Genomic DNA, 17326 nt, shown 5'->3' on the forward strand with positions numbered 1-17326 from the left:
GAAATTTTGAAATGATTTATCTCTCAAACTATACCACGGATGTTCGCAAACTTCGTACCATTGAAAAGCATTTTAAAACACCTACGTAGCGAATATAAACATGACTATCAAATTATGCATATTTCTTATATTTCTTATAATCAATTAAAAGGATAATTTTAGAAATATCTCCTTGTTTAGTGATATAGGTCACTTAATGGTGGGACAAAATCTAAAAGTAACTAGGTCACTTATTAGTGGGACGGAGGGAGCATGATTTTTGATGATTTTTTTTTTGTAACTGAAATGAAACCACATTAGCCAAAAACTTCTACAAAGGGGATTGCAAACCTGCTGAGTGATTTCATACTCAAAATTATAGAAGGAATTAACACTTTAGTTCTGAAAGTATGAAAAGTTGGTAAGGTCGACAAATTTGGAAAATAACGACCATTAGTAACCGGCATGCTGATAATAAATCATAATGCCGGTTATTTGACATACAAAGAAAGATGTTACAAATATATGATTATTAGTCGGCAAGGTATTAATTTCATAACCTGCCGACTAAACTATGGATGTCAAGGTCGACAATTCCAAACACCAACGACTAAAAATCTTATAAACAGGGTCGTCACGGTTACAGATAAAACAACCATGTACACTAAAAGCAAAAATGTACATAGAGAAACCGTTTTATAGCAGTTATAGGTCGTCAAGGTTTAAATTTTCAAAACATGACAACCTTAGTTGCTACAACACTAGTCGTCTAGGTATAAGGATGAATACAGTGACGACCCTGTAAATGTTAATTTCAGAGATGAAAATTCGTCACTATACTCAACCTAGGAAGATGACGACTAATATTAGTCGTCAAGGTAGACGAAGAGATACCCTGACGACTTTTAATAGCAATTTGGGTTTATACGGGATTACATACTCAGTTTGAGATTGGGTACAAAATCATACCCAATCTCATATCCCGTACGACCAAATTTTAGTTTCATTTTAATTTTTTTGTTTTATTTTATTTTGATTTGATTTTTTTTTATTTCCTTTATTGATTTCATCATATAAAGTTCGAGTAGAAAAATCATAGTCGGGAAAATTTGGTCGGCATGGTTGTTTGGTGATATGTTGACTGACTAAAATCATAGTCAGCGCAATTCAATTTTTTACATTTTTTAGACACCCCCTAGCACACTATCTTGGATGAGTTTAAATTTTGTATACCCCAATTAATCTGGATATACCACAATCCGTGTAGACACTAATAACCGACTTGGTTTAGTATTACTAGTTTAACACAGTTCGCCTTGTCATATACCAATAGTCAGTTTTCTATACTCAAATCCTTTTCTTTAATCACCAAAAATAAAAAATCAAATACAAATATCCAATCCACAACCCAACAAACACAAAACACGAAAAAAGAAACTTCTTTTGATCCTTTCCGGCATATATACTCCCTCCATTTCTGAAAAAAATACACATTCAAAAGTAATATTAAGTAACCCGCACCAAACACTGAAGAAACACACTCAGAAAATCCAAAAATGACCCCCAAACAAGAGATTAGCAGTATCTTCTTCGTCTTTTTCGCATTTCACAATCATCCTGCTAATTCACTACTTAATCTTCTTCTCTCGATCAATTCCAACTGTTAATTCACAAATCAACGTATGGCCTAAACAAGATAAACTCTCATGGTCATACCCACAGGCCAATGTCCTATCTCCATCCTTCAAAACCATATTCCCATATCCAAATCACAAACATCTTTCCCCTGCAATTCAAGGTTACCACAATCTAATCCATTCCGAACATTACAACCCAATCATCATCCATCATCCCAATGTTATTGTTTTATTTATTTCAAGTAAAATCCCCAAGGCCAAGTGGCTTGCAAATCTGGCTCAACAGTTGGCAACAACTAAATTTTGAATAATGATTATCCGACTAAATTTTAAATACTAAATCCCAACGGATAAGCGAGAAATTTTCTGATGATAAGGGACTATGGTATCAAAGTTCAATCATCCAAAGCCAAAAAACAAAAGAAAAAAAAAACATCCCAATGTTGTTGTTTTTATCCAAAGGAAATTAGCCTTGAAGATGAAATAAAATCAATAGATGTTTTACATTGTGCATTTGTTATGGCAGTAAAAAATCAATACAATGTTCCACTTTTGTCGATGCAGCTTGAAACAGCACAACCAAATTTGCAGTAGGTAGTAGATGCACTCTTGTTAGCAACGTCACCTTTGGATATGGAAATTGGCGTTTGCCAAGGAATCCAAACCCAACCCAACCTGGTGGAAGTCCAAGTTTTCCGGTCCATCATAGCAAACAACATTGAACTCATATTAAAAGTCAATGGAATGGGTTTGAACCTCATAAAACTTCTCCTTCAAAATAAACTAGAGCTTTACTTCAGCCGGCTTCTTCATTGCGGCCTAAGTAGATCAATATTTACTTCCTCGTTAGAATACACCATAAAAGATAAGCGTGTTTGAATACTAGAAGCAGAAGTCATAAACAAAAATATTTTACTTCATAAAAAATCGACTTTTTTGCTTGCATAAATCGTTCTTATATTTTACACCCAAACTAACTTCTTACTCTTTTAGAAATGATTTCTAAATGTCAAAAACTTACTTCAGAACGTATATCCAAGCGTGCTATAAAGCTCTTACGGCCGTATGTTACCTACTACACCATTAGCCAGACATTTTTTTTTATCAAAGGCCTTACAAATTTAACAGACTACACTATTCTCCTTGTCGGATACCGAAATCCGAAATCCAAAATCATTTCCAGCAGCAAGTACCGGGTCGACTAGAGAATATCTCCTAAGAGTTGAACATGAGTTTTACTAGGGGTGCACATACCCTACCCATACCCGCCAACCCTACCCTACCCGCCAGTTTTTTAACCGTATCCTACCCTATCCACTATTTGGCGGGTAGGATGGCGGGTAAAGATTTTCTTAACCGCCAGTAAACGGGTAGGATGGCGGGTATAAGCCATATCCTACCCACCCTACTTAGGGGTGCACATACCCTACTCATACTCGCCAACCCTATCCTACCCGCCAATTTTTTAACCGTATCTTACCCTATTCATTATTTGACGGGTAGGGTGACGGGTAAAGATTTTCTTAACTGCCAGTAAACGGGGTGGGTGACGGGTATAGGCCATATCCTACCCACCCTACCCGTTATGCAGCCCTAAATTTTACGCAGCCTCGCACAACTTGCACTAGTACTTGAACGAACTTGAACATGGGTTCTCCTTGTCGGATACCATCATACCAATAGTCAATTTTCAATACTTGAATAAACTTGATCCTTTTCTTCAGTCACCAAAAAAATATCAAACACAAAAATCCAATCCACACCCCAACAAACACAAAATACGAAGTAGAAACTTCTTCTGATCCTCTCCGGCATATATAAAGTCACCGGCACCAAACACTGAAACACAAACACACTCAGAATCCAAACATGATCCCAAACAAAAGACTAGTAGTAGTATCTTCTTCTTCTCATTTCACAGTCTTCTTCCTGCTTCTTCACTACTTAATCTTCTTCTCTAAATCAATTCCAACTGTAAATTCACAAATCAACGTATGGCCTAAACCACGTATACTCTCATGGCCATACCCACAAGCAAATCTACTATCTCCATCTTTCAAAATCATATCCCCATATCATCACAAACATCTCACCCCTGCAATTCAACGTTACCACAACTTAATCCATTCCGAACATTACAATCCAATCATCATCCAACATCCCAATGTTATCAACATAGCAACAGCCTCATCATCACACCCACCATTAGAAATCTTAACACTAACCATAACCGATCTCAACTCACCGTTACAACACGGTGTAGACGAATCATATGATCTTACAATTCCAACTGTTGGATCAGCAAATTTGACTTCTAAAACTGTATGGGGTGCGATGAGAGGATTAGAAACCTTCTCACAACTCGTTTGGAGCGGAGGTGGTGACTCGTTGTTGTTTGTTGGGACTGGGTTGTATATTTCAGATTGGGCGATTTTTGGTCATAGAGGGGTGTTGCTTGATACAAGTAGAAATTATTATGGAGTTGATGATATCATAAGGACTATTAAAGCTATGAGTGCTAATAAACTCAATGTTTTCCATTGGCATATCACTGATTCTCATTCTTTTCCACTGGTTTTGCCTTCGGAACCGGAATTGGCTCGGAAAGGATCTTATGGTCCAAAAATGATGTATTCTGTAGCTGATGTGAGGAAGATTGTAGAGGTTGGATTTCAACATGGTGTTCGAGTTTTGCCGGAAATCGACATGCCTGGTGAGTTTGAGTTCTATCTTAGTTTGGTTTCCCGAAGTTAATAAACAACTGAATTTTTTTAGTAGGAGCAATTAAGTGGAGCTTAGCATGACTTGAGAGTGTCAGTGTGACAGTGGTTTTCATGTGCTTGTGACACTAGTAGTCAATGCATTGAATTTCGAAACACAAATTTATTTAGATGAGAACAGAATTGGCTATCTATGGCAGCATAGCTTAGTCCTAGCTAGTCAAGGTTCGTGCTACTTTAAACAACTTGGTCTGTTGTGTTATAGCAAAATGATATTCTCACAGGCTTTTTTCCAATGTCACATTCGGCATGGCCTCAATGGAATAAGGGAGCAGCGCCTGACACTAGCAATGATACTTCAATTGTGAATCGTTTGGTATCTCCCACTGACTCAAATAAGATTTCAGTTGGAGTGGTCCATCCAGATCAATTGACTAATTCCTCAATTGGACTGTACGAATTAGAACTATTCTAGAGACTACTAGGTTAATTGTAAACTCAGGCAGGAAAGGCACCTTAAGCTTTATTTTCCTAGGCAGCTGAATTGCAAGGATAAAAACCTCGATTTCTGATACTAGTGTATCTTGGAAACACCATATAATCACACTCCATGAGAAGTCCACTCCAACAGTGTTTCTATATTATTTCTAGAATTGATGGTTATTATTGTGCCCAGGTCAGTTGAAAGAGTAAAAACAAAGATTGAACCACTTATTACTTTCACCCGAAGATGTTGTCTCTATGGAGAATTTTTCATTTCTAACACCACATTGTCTTCCATAAATTTTAAATTAGACAAGCTCCTAGAATTTATCATTCCTTAGGAGCCACTTAGAAATACATTCAGATACAATGAGTTGAGGCTTCATCAACTCCCATTTCTAAAGTAATATGACTCACCATCGAGACAATTCAGATTAGTCGAGAAATTGTTTTTGTTATAGGACTTGCCCTAGCTTTATACTAGACTGTGTTACTATACCAGTTGTCATTTTTGTGTTTAATTTGTACATGAATCCTCTTTTATTGCTAATATGTAGACAAACTTTTGCAGGACATACTGGATCATGGGCAGAAGCATATCCAGAGATTGTCACATGCGCAAATATGTTTTGGCAACCAGTAGGAACTGCCTGGGAAGATCGTCTTGCGTCTGAACCAGGAACTGGCCAGCTTAATCCCCTAAACCCAAAAACTTATGAAGTCACTCACAATGTCTTAAAAGACATAGCAACTCTCTTTCCCGAAGACTTCTTCCATGGCGGGGCTGATGAAGTAGTCTCTGGTTGTTGGAAAACTGATCCAATGGTCCAAAATTTTGTGTCAAATGGTGGAACCTTTAGTCAACTCCTTGAGATCTTTATTAACTCAACTCTCCCTTACATCACATCCCTTAACCATACCAATGTTGTTTATTGGGAAGACGTCTTACTCGACCAATATGTGAAGGTAGATCCTTCATTCCTACCTAAAGACAGTGTCATTTTACAAACCTGGAACAATGGCCCAAACAACACCAAGCTAATCGTTTCGGCTGGATATCGAGCCATCGTCTCATCGTCTGATTTTTATTACTTAGACTGTGGTCATGGTGGTTTTGTTGGGAATGATAGTCGATATGATAAGCAAAATGGGGACGACTTAGGAAGCCCATTTAACTACAATAACGGAAATGGTGGTTCATGGTGCTCTCCATTTAAAACATGGCAAAGAATTTATGATTATGACATAACTCATGGGTTGACGGAGGATGAGGCGAAATTTGTTCTCGGTGGTGAAGTGGCTCTTTGGTCTGAACAGGCTGATCCCAGTGTTTTAGATGCTCGAATATGGCCCAGGGCCTCAGCTATGGCTGAGACACTATGGTCAGGGAATCGAGATGAGACAGGGAAGAAGCGGTACGCCGAAGCGACAAATCGGTTGAATGAATGGCGGTATAGAATGGTGGCAAGAGGGATAGGGGCTGAACCCATTCAACCGCTTTGGTGTATGACCCATCCTGGCATGTGTAATATGGCTCAATAATGAATTTGTTGTTGCCAAGTATGAATATCCTTTCGGAAAGGAAAGAAAAAAGGTCCGTATATATCCTTCAACTTATAATAGAGTGTGCATTCATTTTATTACAGGATAGCTGTTGATCATTGTTGTCCTTTTTGTATTAAAATGGTATCTGGAATGTATTGTACTCTTTATCCAAAAGAACAAGTTGCTTTGAGGTTGATTTAGTGTACTAAATGTAAACTTCAGCCTGGCTCAACTATTGAAAATCATCTACGCGAAATGCAGAATTGTTGAGAACCAAACCACCTGTATTCAACCTGCTGTTTTAGTGTTGCATGAATCTATTAATCTTTTCAGCACCTGTACTGGACTGGTACCAAACCATGACTTTGCCATATTGAACCTTGTCGAGGATACTAAACCATCTTAATTTGTATAACACATGTGCAACTTATATGGGTGTGGTGAAACTCTGAAGAGTTGAGACGGTTCAGTGATCTGTTACTCAACTTATAATTTGAGCATCAGGGTTTGAACCCCTTGATAACTGTCTGTTAGAAATGTACTAGTACTTTGGTTGCATGTTTTAGATTGTGGAGAATTGCAGTATTGTGATTGCCACTGGAATAGTTTTTAACATATTATTTATTTATTTTGGGGAGGGTTATGCTTGTATGAACTGAGACATATGATCACATTATGGTGACATTTTTAAGCCATGAGATTTTTTTATTTTCTATTTTTTTTCCATTCCAGTATTGCTGATTTGATATAAGGAACCGCAAATATGAGTAGGTTCTTCAGAAAACCTTCAAAATCTGTTCCAGTTGCATTCAACGATGTGTTTAATGAAACATTGAAATCTGCTGTTTCTGGTGGACTCTCAAATTACTTAGACTTGTCACCACCAACTGTGGTGTGCATTTATTAGCTAGTTGATGTAGCTTAGGGTTCACTTTGGTTTTTCTGTTTCTTAGATCAATTATTTATTGAGTCTGCGTTTTACATTTTTCTGAGATTTTTTGATTGGGTGGAAATGAATTTTTTGATTGTTTGTACGCTCATCTGGATGAGATACAAGAAGAATCAGGCAGTAAGTCTGGTAGTGATATCAAAACATGCAGCTGCATATTCTTGTTGGTCATGACTGTACCATATGTAACTCAATTTCTTGTTTTAATTTTCAGCGTTGAATCCCGATAAGTGGATTAAATTTGAGCTGCAAGACACATCAAGAGTCAACCATAACTCTCACCTGTTCAGGTAATTTTCAACTTTTTTTGTTCTTTTTTGTTTATTGGAAATTGAGTCAAGGATTTAGTGTAGTCATTTATCCAGCTGTTATGTAGCATTTTTGTTGCAAAATCTGTAATATTAGCTCTCTTTCATATCATGGGCAGGTTTTCCTTTGATCCTTCTACTAAGTTGGGCTTTGATATTGCTTCGTGCATTCTAACTAGGTATTCATTTTTGTTACCTTTGTTTCCCTTTTATGAAAGTAAACCTTGAAACTGATGATTTATTCTCAGAGTGTTGAAGGCTCTGTATCACTCCAGTGTCTTATCTACTTTAATTGCTTCTAATGTTCTTTTCACTGCAGGGCTCCTGTAGGACTGGATGATAATGGGAAAACGGAATATGTACTTCGCTCGTAAGTTTTTCTCACATTTACCTCATCACTGTGTGGTTGTGTGGCATTAATCCTTGTCTAATTTAACGAAAATGTTGGGGTATTTCTTTCTAGACACTTATTTACTCTAGTCTCTCGCATTACTTCATCATCTTTAAAACTTGCAATGTTGAGGCATTTGCATTCAATGTCGCTGATATATTTACCACTATGTCTTCAGGTATACTCCTATATCAGATCCCGAATGCAAGGGTTATTTTGATTTACTGGTTAAGGTACACGATGTACAACTATAGGCAATTCTATTACCCCTCTAATTCGCACTAAAAGTATTCATTGACTGGTCTCTACCATCAAATTGTGCAGATTTATCCAGAAGGGAAAATGAGCCAGCATCTGGTGAATTTAAGACCAGGCGATGTGCTAGAAGTAAAAGGGTAAACCCACGTACCTATTTTTCTCTGAGGAGCAATTGTGGTGTCTTTGGATTTGAGTTTATTATTTTTTTTAATTCATTTGTATGCTTATTTTCCCTATATTTCAGGCCAAAGGTAAAGCTCCAATATACTCCTAACATGAAGAAACACATTGGAATGGTAAGGAATTGATAACTAGCGTATTTATAACCAAAGAAGAACATTATGCGAGTGTTGCAACATTATCTAATGCTTAAAGCTTTATCCTTAGATAGCAGGTGGCACAGGCATTACACCGATGTTGCAAGTGATTAACGCTATTATAAAGAATCCCGATGACAAAACTCAGGTAACTGGTTATACTTATTTATCATTTTAACCACCAAGTGTCAACTATATCAAAGTTCGTCAATTATACTGAGATCTAACCCATATTAATTTGATACATTGCTCTTTCAGATATCTTTGCTATATGCTAACATCTCACCAGAAGACATACTACTAAAGCAAAAACTTGACATACTCTCAGTTAGCTACCCAAATTTGAAGGTGATTTTGTGTCTTTAGTGGGAAGATCATCCTTTCTGGTATTAGTGATGGTGTTAGCAATTTTGTCAGAAGAGACTAATTTTTGCTTTTTGAGTCAGATATACTACACCGTAGAGAACCAAACTAACAACTGGAAGGGAGGGAAAGGCTATATAACACAAAATATGGTTGAGAAAGGCATGCCTAGTCCAAGAGAAGACACACTCATTCTAGTAAGTTGTTCTCCGTCTTCTTTTCATCCTAAATTTGGAGCAGACTTCCAGTTTGTTGCTTGATTTTTTGATATTACAACCTATCCTTCACGGGCTTAGTTTGCTCGACATGCCTGAAAAATGATTATCAGGGAGAAAGACATTCTTGTCAACTTCCTTAAAAAAATCTTCTTGTTTTCTGCATACTAAATATTATCTGTCAGTATAGTCTTGAGCTTATTTAACCCATTTTCCGGATGTCATATGCTTAGGTATGTGGTCCCTCTGGAATGATGAATCACATCTCTGGAGACAATGCAAAAGACTATTCCCAAGGCGAGGTAAAGAAATTTTTTGTTTTTCACATATCCTTTCTTGTTGCCTTCCTCAAAATTTAGCATATATGTACCATGATTTGATATATTTAAGTTGTTGTGGAAGTTGGCTGAGATGACAAATATTTGATACAAGGGGGCTTGCTTAGAATGTTTCCAGATTTTAGGAAGAACTTGAGTACAAGAGGTTGTACATTTTCATTGTACTGGAGATATTGTATCAAATATTTAACTTCGATTGATGTGTATTCGTCTCCCTACTGTGCAGGTCTCTGGCGTACTTAAGGAACTTGGTTACACAGAAGAGATGGTTCACAAGTTCTGATGGATATTTAAGGCGTCAGGTCAGAAGCAATAAAAATTTACCAAGTTTGTTTCTTGTAAGCTGAAATCTACAGCTTTACATTACTAAGAAAATTTTCATGTGTCAACAGTTGATATTATTCAGCTGCCACTGTATTTTTCACAGCAGTGAGAATAAAATGTCTGTAAATCAGGCTGACATCAAATTTCTCGTCTCCTCTTCTTTTCATTCTCTTAAACACATTTCGAATAACTCGGTTTTATGGAAAATCAACACCTCTGTGCTATTTCTGTTGAGCTAGTCTCATGATGTCATGAAGTTGCAAAAAGGTTTTTGTGTTTGGTTATGAAAAGCCAGGATTTGCATACTGATCTAGCAGGAATTTTCTTGCCGATAAAAAAATAGTGGGCAAAAGTAAAAAAAAGAAAGAAAAAAAAAGCGGTAATAAACGTGGGAATCCCTTCAAATTTCAATCCAAGTTCAAAAATCTCTGAATCAACTCTTTTAGATTCAAAAAAGAACAAAAAGTTCTAAACTATTTAGCCACGGTAATTGTGAGACACATAGAGTACTTGTGAGACACATAGAGACTAGTTTGATAAAGGATTAAGCACATGCCCCATGAACAAGACTGCACCGGTTTGCTCCTCTTTTATAATGAACATGAAAGGATGATCTGCCACAAAATCAACAGGAGGAAAAGGAGTTACACGAGAAGGACCCTTGACACCCACCTTTTTCACCACTACAGCAGTAGCAGAAGCAGCTTTAGTTCCAACTTCGTCAACTTCAATGAAACACTTGTGATAAACCTCCTCTGAAACATGAAGTGTACTCTGACTATGAAGCGTACTCTTACTATTTACCATCCGATTAGTATTCGATTTCTCAGTCAGCTCTGCCTTCGAGTCATCAGTATTCAGCATCTCAGTCAGTTCAGCTTTCAAATCTTTAGTATACAGCATCTCAGTCAGTTCTGCCATTTTATAATCAAAAGGGAAAACTAGTCCTACTTTCTTTAGAATTCTTTTTGCTTCAAAATTAAAACAAATTTTGAACTTGGGAATCTTGAAGTCTCTTGTTGGAACCGCACCAACTGGGAGATATTGATCCAGAAAGGAAGGATCGGAACTCACCTTTTCAATAAGTGCACCGATCCCATCACGTTCCTCGGGTAAAATTATGTACATAGAAAAATCTGTACTATTCCAGTCACCTTTGTATGGGAGTCGCAGTACTCTAAAGCTTTCAAAACAACGAATATATTGATTCCCCCTCGATGACATGAACGGAACGTCTACTGGTTGTTTTCCGTCGAGGAGATAGAACTTTGACATCTCAGTTAGTGATGGTGGAAACTGGTCATATCTGTTCCAAGATCCTTTGAAATAGAGTGAATTCGCCAATATAAATACTGTATGTTCATCGACTGCGTTAGCAGGTAGGAGTTCTTGAATTAATCCATTGGTTTTATTTTCAGCCCATGTGTTCACCCTCTTCAGCACTTCTTTGCTATTGTTTGCGAAATCCACAGTATCGGCTGTGGATTTGTAAACTGTACGAGAAACTTTCTTGAATGAACGTTTAAGTAAGGAGCTGCACCAAATACCGCCGACGAAAGACAGTTCAAGTCCGGTTTTTGTTTTGCACAGCACGTCGATGATGAGTTGAGAGTTTTTAGAGTTTAGATCGTCGATGCTTTCAGAATTGAGGAACTCTAATATCTGTTTTAAGGTGTCACCACTTGCTCCAGAAGCTAGTAAACCCAGAGTATTGTCCATTGAGAACGGAGAGAATACAAAATTCTTGTTCTTCGACTCATCGTTTAACCAGACATCTTTGACAAGTTTCATGCATGGATTGACGCTCTTTAAAGGAGGTTTCTGATCCCTTATGGGCTAGGGGTGTACGGGAAAACACTATAGCGCTCGGGATTGCCAAAAATATATAAGATTCCTAAACTGAGTAAACTTCTATAAACAAGCAAAAGCGACACCAAAGCCAAAAATAGAAATCTACTATACTTGGCAATACCAAGATTTTTTTTAACCGCGCATGTAATATGTTTTCCAAGGATTAGGGACGTGCCCCATGAGCAACGCTGCACCAGTTTGCTCCCCTCTTAATATGAACATGAAATGATCATCTGCCACAAAATCGACTGGAGGAGGTGCACGAGGACGACTCCTGTAACTCTGGCAGCAGTAGAAGCAGCAGCTTGAGTTCATCAATTTTCTACATAACACTTGTGATAAACCTCTGAAACATGAAGCTTACCATCTCATCAGTATTCAACATCAGCTCTGACTTCAAATCATCAAAAGGCGACACTATAGTCCTACTTCCTGTAGAACTTTTTTTGCTTCAAAATCGAAACAAATTAATTTGAACTTTGGAATCTTGAATGGGTACAACACAAAAATGCAGACATTCCCAGTACCAGCATACTCTTGGGTTTTAACGATCCTAATATATTGGACTACCAGAAATACGTAGTACTCAGCAACCTAGACAACAAATTAAGCCGGTTTCTTGCTTGACGCTTAACACCCACCATTCCTAGTTTCCACCCAACTGCATGCAACCAGGATTTTTTTTCAGCTGTTTCTTTTTTTATCAACTTTCTTATCCGTAAAGCATCATCGCACCTGGAACAATGGGCCAAGTATGAACCTATGTTGTAAAAGGCGCCCTGGGCGCTCGCCTTAGGAAAAAAGGTATGACTAAGTTTAGTTTTTAATTTTTCCTCCACGCCTAGGCACGCCTTAGGCGCTAGGCGCTAGGTTTGGCGCCTCGCCTCGCCTAGCGCCTATTACAACATAGGTATGAACATCCTTTCAGAAAGGTAAGGAAAAGGTTATTGGAGCTTTGAAGAGAGTGAGTTTATTTCATTACAGGATAAATGTTGATCATTTGTTCTTTACCATATTGAACTTGTTGAGGTTATTAAGCCATCTTTGGATAGGTGTGCACATATCCTACCCTTACCCGCCACCCTATCCTACCCGTCATAATTTTTATCCGTATCCTATCCTACCCGATAATTGACGGGTAGGGTGACGGTTAAACTTTATCTTATCCGTCGTCAAATGGGTAGGGTGACGGATAAAATCCGAAATTATCCTACCCTATTCGCTTACCCGCCTGATATATTTAAAAGACCAAATAATCCCTATCCTTTATTCTGTCTCGTGTCCATTGTACCGTTATTTTAAAACAAACAAGGGGTAAAATGTTAACTCTATTTCTTTTGTCAAGTCGATCTAACTCTAAACAGAAAATTATCATTTCTCGTTTTCTCCTTCAACTATTTCTTCCACCCTGTTCTTTTTCAATAGAATCTCAGATAAATTTTTGAAGTACCCGAAATGAGCCATGGCTTTGAGATTAATAGCTAGGGTTTTAGGATGATTCTTGTGAAGCCATAACGCAGAAGCATAAAATCCTTTTTTATCTGATTTACTAGTACCTCTCACACCTCTCAAGTTACATATCAAATTCATAGCTGTTAACGGATCTCGTTTAGAACCCTTTAATCGGTTGATTCAAGGTAAGATCTAACTTCAAAGTTGATTTTGTTTCATTTTTTTTGTGTTAAATTGATTGAAAAATCATAGGGTTTTACGATTTCATGCATGTTGCAGGATACGATATTAGGTAATCTTAATTGATTAGGACAGTTCCAATATATGATTGATTAGACATAGTTCCAATCATAGCTAATCTTAATTGAGATTATTGATGTTCATTGTTTGATATGAATTTGTTGCAGAATACGAGGAATCTGAGTGTGCAAAGCTAATGAAGGGTTTAATAAGTGGTTCTTCCTCCTCCTCCTCCTCAATTAATTCTTGATTTGAAATTCAAACTAATTTTCAGGTGAAAATTCACTAAACCCAGATTTCCTTTTCCATTTTTTTACCCAAATACTAGGAGGGTTTTGTGTAGTTGAAGTAATTTTTATGTGGGGTTGCTCATTTTGTTGTTAGGAAGTTAAGCTACTTAGATTGAAAGAAAATTTACATATTTGTATTTGGAATCAGTCAGTGTGTTTGTATTTGCTTGGATTGTTCCTCTCTGAATAACTTTTGAGCTTAACTTATATAAGGAGTATGAGGAAAGATTTATCGTTAACATATATATGATTTTCAGTCGTCTGTAGTTTGTAATTGTTTTGACTATGGGTAATCTAAACAAGGATTATCAGTGGAGAGTTGGTGTATTGATGAGTGCGGCTGTTTTCTTAATTCTTCTTCCATTGATTTATGTAGTCTTGGGGTCCAATTCATCACTAGCTAATACAAGTATGTGAGCACACAGTCCATGTTCCATGCCATCTCTCTTTGTTCTCTATTTTAGCTTTTTAAGTGGAACGTTTTTTCATCGATTACTAATTGGCATTAGTGGTTGATCAGTTTCAAGTAAAATATGTGTTATTACTGAATAGTTAATTTACATTTGGTTTTTCTAACATTGTTACTATTTTTGGATGGAATTTTAGGAATCAACAAAATTGATGTATAGTTGAACATAAACTGTTTTGCTATGCCTTAGTTGAGATCTTGTTCCCTTGCTTATATACAACTCATTACTCATTGCTTAAATTGGAGAGAGAGTCTATATTTTTGCACTCTATACGCATTCATACGAAATTGATTCGTTTAGATTTAATTATGAGAAACATGGGGTGAAAATGATGCAACATGGACAACAGATTATTTTTGCACTCTATACGCATTCATACCATTGCTTGCAGAGACATAATGCCCAAAACTGGTGCTTGCAGCTCTTGCAAGCCAGTTTAGAATTGTTGGTGCGTATGATGCTGTAACAGTCCACTTAGCTTCAGTTGGCCTCCCACCCGAAGTTTTCTAAATATTAAGCAAACAATGTAAACCATTGGACTCCAGGCTCAATATTAAGAATTTGTTAGCATTTAATATGCGAACTACCTACTAAAATTTATGTCTATTTTTCAGAAATAGCTTGAGGCACACACTAGAAGCTCGTCCTAATATTCGGTTTCAAACTACAGAAGTAAGTTATATGTTTACTTGTTCTTCAGCTCGTCATAATATTGAGTGTGACCTTACTTGCGGAGGATCTGTTTTATAAGCTCATAACTGTGTATCCTTAAATTTTCATGTCTTAGACTATGACTCTTAGTTGTGAGGACAAAGCAGTCCAACGAATCCGACTTAGTTGAGATCATCAAGAAAAGTCACTAAACATGGTTTAGTTTGTGCAGGCTTATCGTGAGGAAACATGGTTGAGATTACAGAAGTGATGTCAACGAGACCTCCTATTCCGTCTCAAGCTGCATCTCAATCTGTGCAACGAAGGGCCAGTGCGGTTGCATCTCCGCCACCTCCACCATCTTCTCAACCTGAGGTCAGAGAAAGTATGAAGCGGAAGAGAACATCTTGGGTATGGGATCATTTCGAAAGGAGTGTTGATGAAGCTGGTATTACATGGGGGAAGTGTAACTACTGTGAAGGTGGTAAATATAAGGCTGGTGGTAAGGATTATGGAACATCTAATTTGAACTGGCATTTGACTAAGTGTCAGAAGTATTTGGATACAGTAGAATCTGCACAGCCTAGCAATCTGGGAGATCAGCAACGTATGGTTGGGGCTACGTTTTGTCAAGAAGCATGTAGGAGAGCCTTGATAAATTTCATAATCACAGATGAACAATCTTTCCGAATGGTTGAGGGTTCATAGCATTTTGTAGGTATCTTGAGCCGAGGTTCAAACTTCCATCTCGGATGACCGTCTATCGTGATATATGCAGGTTGTTTGTGACTGAAAAGGCCAAGTTGGTGAACTATTTCAAGGTGAACAAGGTTAGAGTTTGTCTCACAACAGATACTTGGACGTCCATTCAGAACTACATGGTAGTTACCGCCCACTTTATCGATGACCACTGGAATTTACACAAAAGAATCATATGTTTTTGTTTAATCACTATTCATGGAGGTGAACATATTGGAAGAACATTGGAGAAGTGTTTGATCGAGTGGGGGCTTGAGAGAGTGTTCACCATCACTCTCGATAATGCATCTGCAAATAAAAAAGTAATAGAATATGTCAAGGAGAGAGTTGTCAGTTGGGGATCATCAATTGTTGGAGGTAAACATTTGCATGTCAGATGTGCTGCCCACGTATTAGCTTTAGTTGTTAAGGATGGGTTGAAGAAGTATAATACTTCAGTGGCAAGAATTAGGTCAGTGGTTAAATACGTCACAGCCTCTCCTGCTAGGATGAAGAAGTTCTTAGAAGCTGTATTTGACAAAAGAATTGAGTATAAAAAGGGATTAATATTAGATGTAAAAAAAAGATGGAACTCCATTTTTTTGATGTTGGATTCCGCGGAAAAATATGAAAAAGCCTTTATAAGGCTAGCACGGTCAGATAAAGCATTTCGTGAGAGGTTTATCTTCGATATTCCCAATGAACCAGAAATGGGTGTTAATATTGATGCTATTGACAGTACAGATGTTCCCGATGAATATGAATCTACTTCATCTGATTCTGATGCTCCTGAAGAACCCGTAGCTGGTTGGAGAAAAGCCAAGAAGAAAAAGCCTCGTGTGCATGCTCCTGAAAAGTATGATTGGGCTAATGCTCGATCCTAGTTCAGTTTTTACAGGTATTTTATCTTTCTTTATCAACCATTTTAGAACTGATTGCATGAAACAAAACAAGGTCTGAAACTTAGAACTGATTGCATGATACAAAACAAAGTCTGAAACCAGTAGATGGATTGTAGACTGCGATAGTCAAGGTGGTTAGTATTAACTTTTGTTGATTACTCGTTGAATCTTACCTCGTCTGTCACTTGTCAGTAATACAAGATCTTCAAACTAGTATCACACCGGGTCCATTCCTATGGTCCATTGTAAAAAAGAAATGGACTTTTGTTGTTTATTTCTTTCATTATCTTTACTTCAATGTAGTTAGTTTTGTCAGTAAGGTTGAATTTATCACTAGGAATAACCCTATCTCAATATATGAGTTACTGTAGTGTTGCTCTTTACACCATCCATGACCTCTTTTGGTATTAGTTTACATTGTGGATGCTTAAAATGTGAATTAATCAATTTGCTTCTTTTTCCATGTATGATTTTTGGCAGTTCATGAATTATTAATTGTGTTCACTTTGAAGTGCAATGTACTGATTTTGTTGTTTGTTCATGTTTGGAATGTCCAACATTGCATTTATCTATGATAGTATGTTCTGGAATATATGCTTCAGAGTGTGAAGTGTAATCATTGGGAAACTCACATTTGACGCATGCTCATATCCTTGTAATTGAAATTGCTCATTCCAAGTGTCTGTGTTTGTGATTCTGTGTCTTGTTAGAATAGCATAGTTTGAATGGTACAGGCCCTGTAGGGTGTTATTACTGTACATGGTTTAATATGCATTATCAACTGGAGCAAATTTATTGCAAGTTTTGCTATGACAACATCCATCTCTATGGACGCAACAGTCGATAACAATTAGTACTGTATCTACAGGTATTTTTTGAAGCCACTGTTGAGTTTTCTGGTTCTA

At 37.3% G+C, this 17326-nt stretch overlaps 3 protein-coding genes across 4 annotated transcripts; 2 read left to right on the forward strand and 1 right to left on the reverse strand.

Moving 5' to 3' along the window:
- Positions 1 to 3300: 3300 nt before the first annotated feature.
- On the forward strand, positions 3301 to 7603 carry LOC113340935 (beta-hexosaminidase 2-like). 2 transcript variants are annotated; one of them, XR_003355692.1, is made up of 3 exons: positions 3301 to 4329; positions 5391 to 6413; positions 7528 to 7603. XR_003355692.1 is itself a non-coding variant. In XM_026585987.1 (2 exons), exons 1-2 carry the CDS (start codon positions 3486 to 3488, stop codon positions 6359 to 6361), a joined length of 1815 nt encoding a protein of 604 aa, XP_026441772.1. In that variant the 5' UTR covers positions 3301 to 3485; the 3' UTR covers positions 6362 to 6642. The 2 variants fall into 2 exon arrangements, 1 of the variants encoding a protein (XP_026441772.1); XM_026585987.1 differs by lacking the exon at positions 7528 to 7603 and having other exon boundaries at positions 5391 to 6642.
- On the forward strand, positions 6395 to 10051 carry LOC113340854 (NADH-cytochrome b5 reductase-like protein; the record flags this gene model as incomplete). The annotated part of the gene is made up of 12 exons (XM_026585910.1): positions 6395 to 6413; positions 7528 to 7603; positions 7741 to 7800; positions 7941 to 7991; positions 8191 to 8245; positions 8337 to 8407; positions 8515 to 8566; positions 8658 to 8735; positions 8846 to 8935; positions 9034 to 9147; positions 9399 to 9467; positions 9730 to 10051. Coding segments are annotated over 12 exons (792 nt in total), but the record flags the coding sequence as incomplete, so codon positions are not given.
- A 304-nt stretch (positions 10052 to 10355) lies between these two features.
- On the reverse strand, positions 10356 to 11618 carry LOC113340855 (serpin-Z1-like). Its single transcript, XM_026585911.1, has one exon. It carries the CDS (start codon positions 11616 to 11618, stop codon positions 10356 to 10358), a length of 1263 nt encoding a protein of 420 aa, XP_026441696.1.
- Positions 11619 to 17326: the final 5708 nt, after the last annotated feature.

The sequence above is a fragment of the Papaver somniferum genome, unplaced genomic scaffold (assembly GCF_003573695.1).
Source record: "Papaver somniferum cultivar HN1 unplaced genomic scaffold, ASM357369v1 unplaced-scaffold_24, whole genome shotgun sequence".
NCBI lineage: Eukaryota > Viridiplantae > Streptophyta > Magnoliopsida > Ranunculales > Papaveraceae > Papaver > Papaver somniferum.

Coding starts and splice junctions, on each gene's coding strand:
- LOC113340935 (XM_026585987.1), top strand. CDS start 3,486: ATGATCCCAAACAAAAGACTAGTAGTAGTATCTTCTTCTTCTCATTTC. Junction 4,330..5,390: donor GCCGGAAATCGACATGCCTG/GTGAGTTTGAGT, acceptor AAACTTTTGCAG/GACATACTGGATCATGGGCA.
- LOC113340855 (XM_026585911.1), bottom strand. CDS start 11,618: ATGAAACTTGTCAAAGATGTCTGGTTAAACGATGAGTCGAAGAACAAG.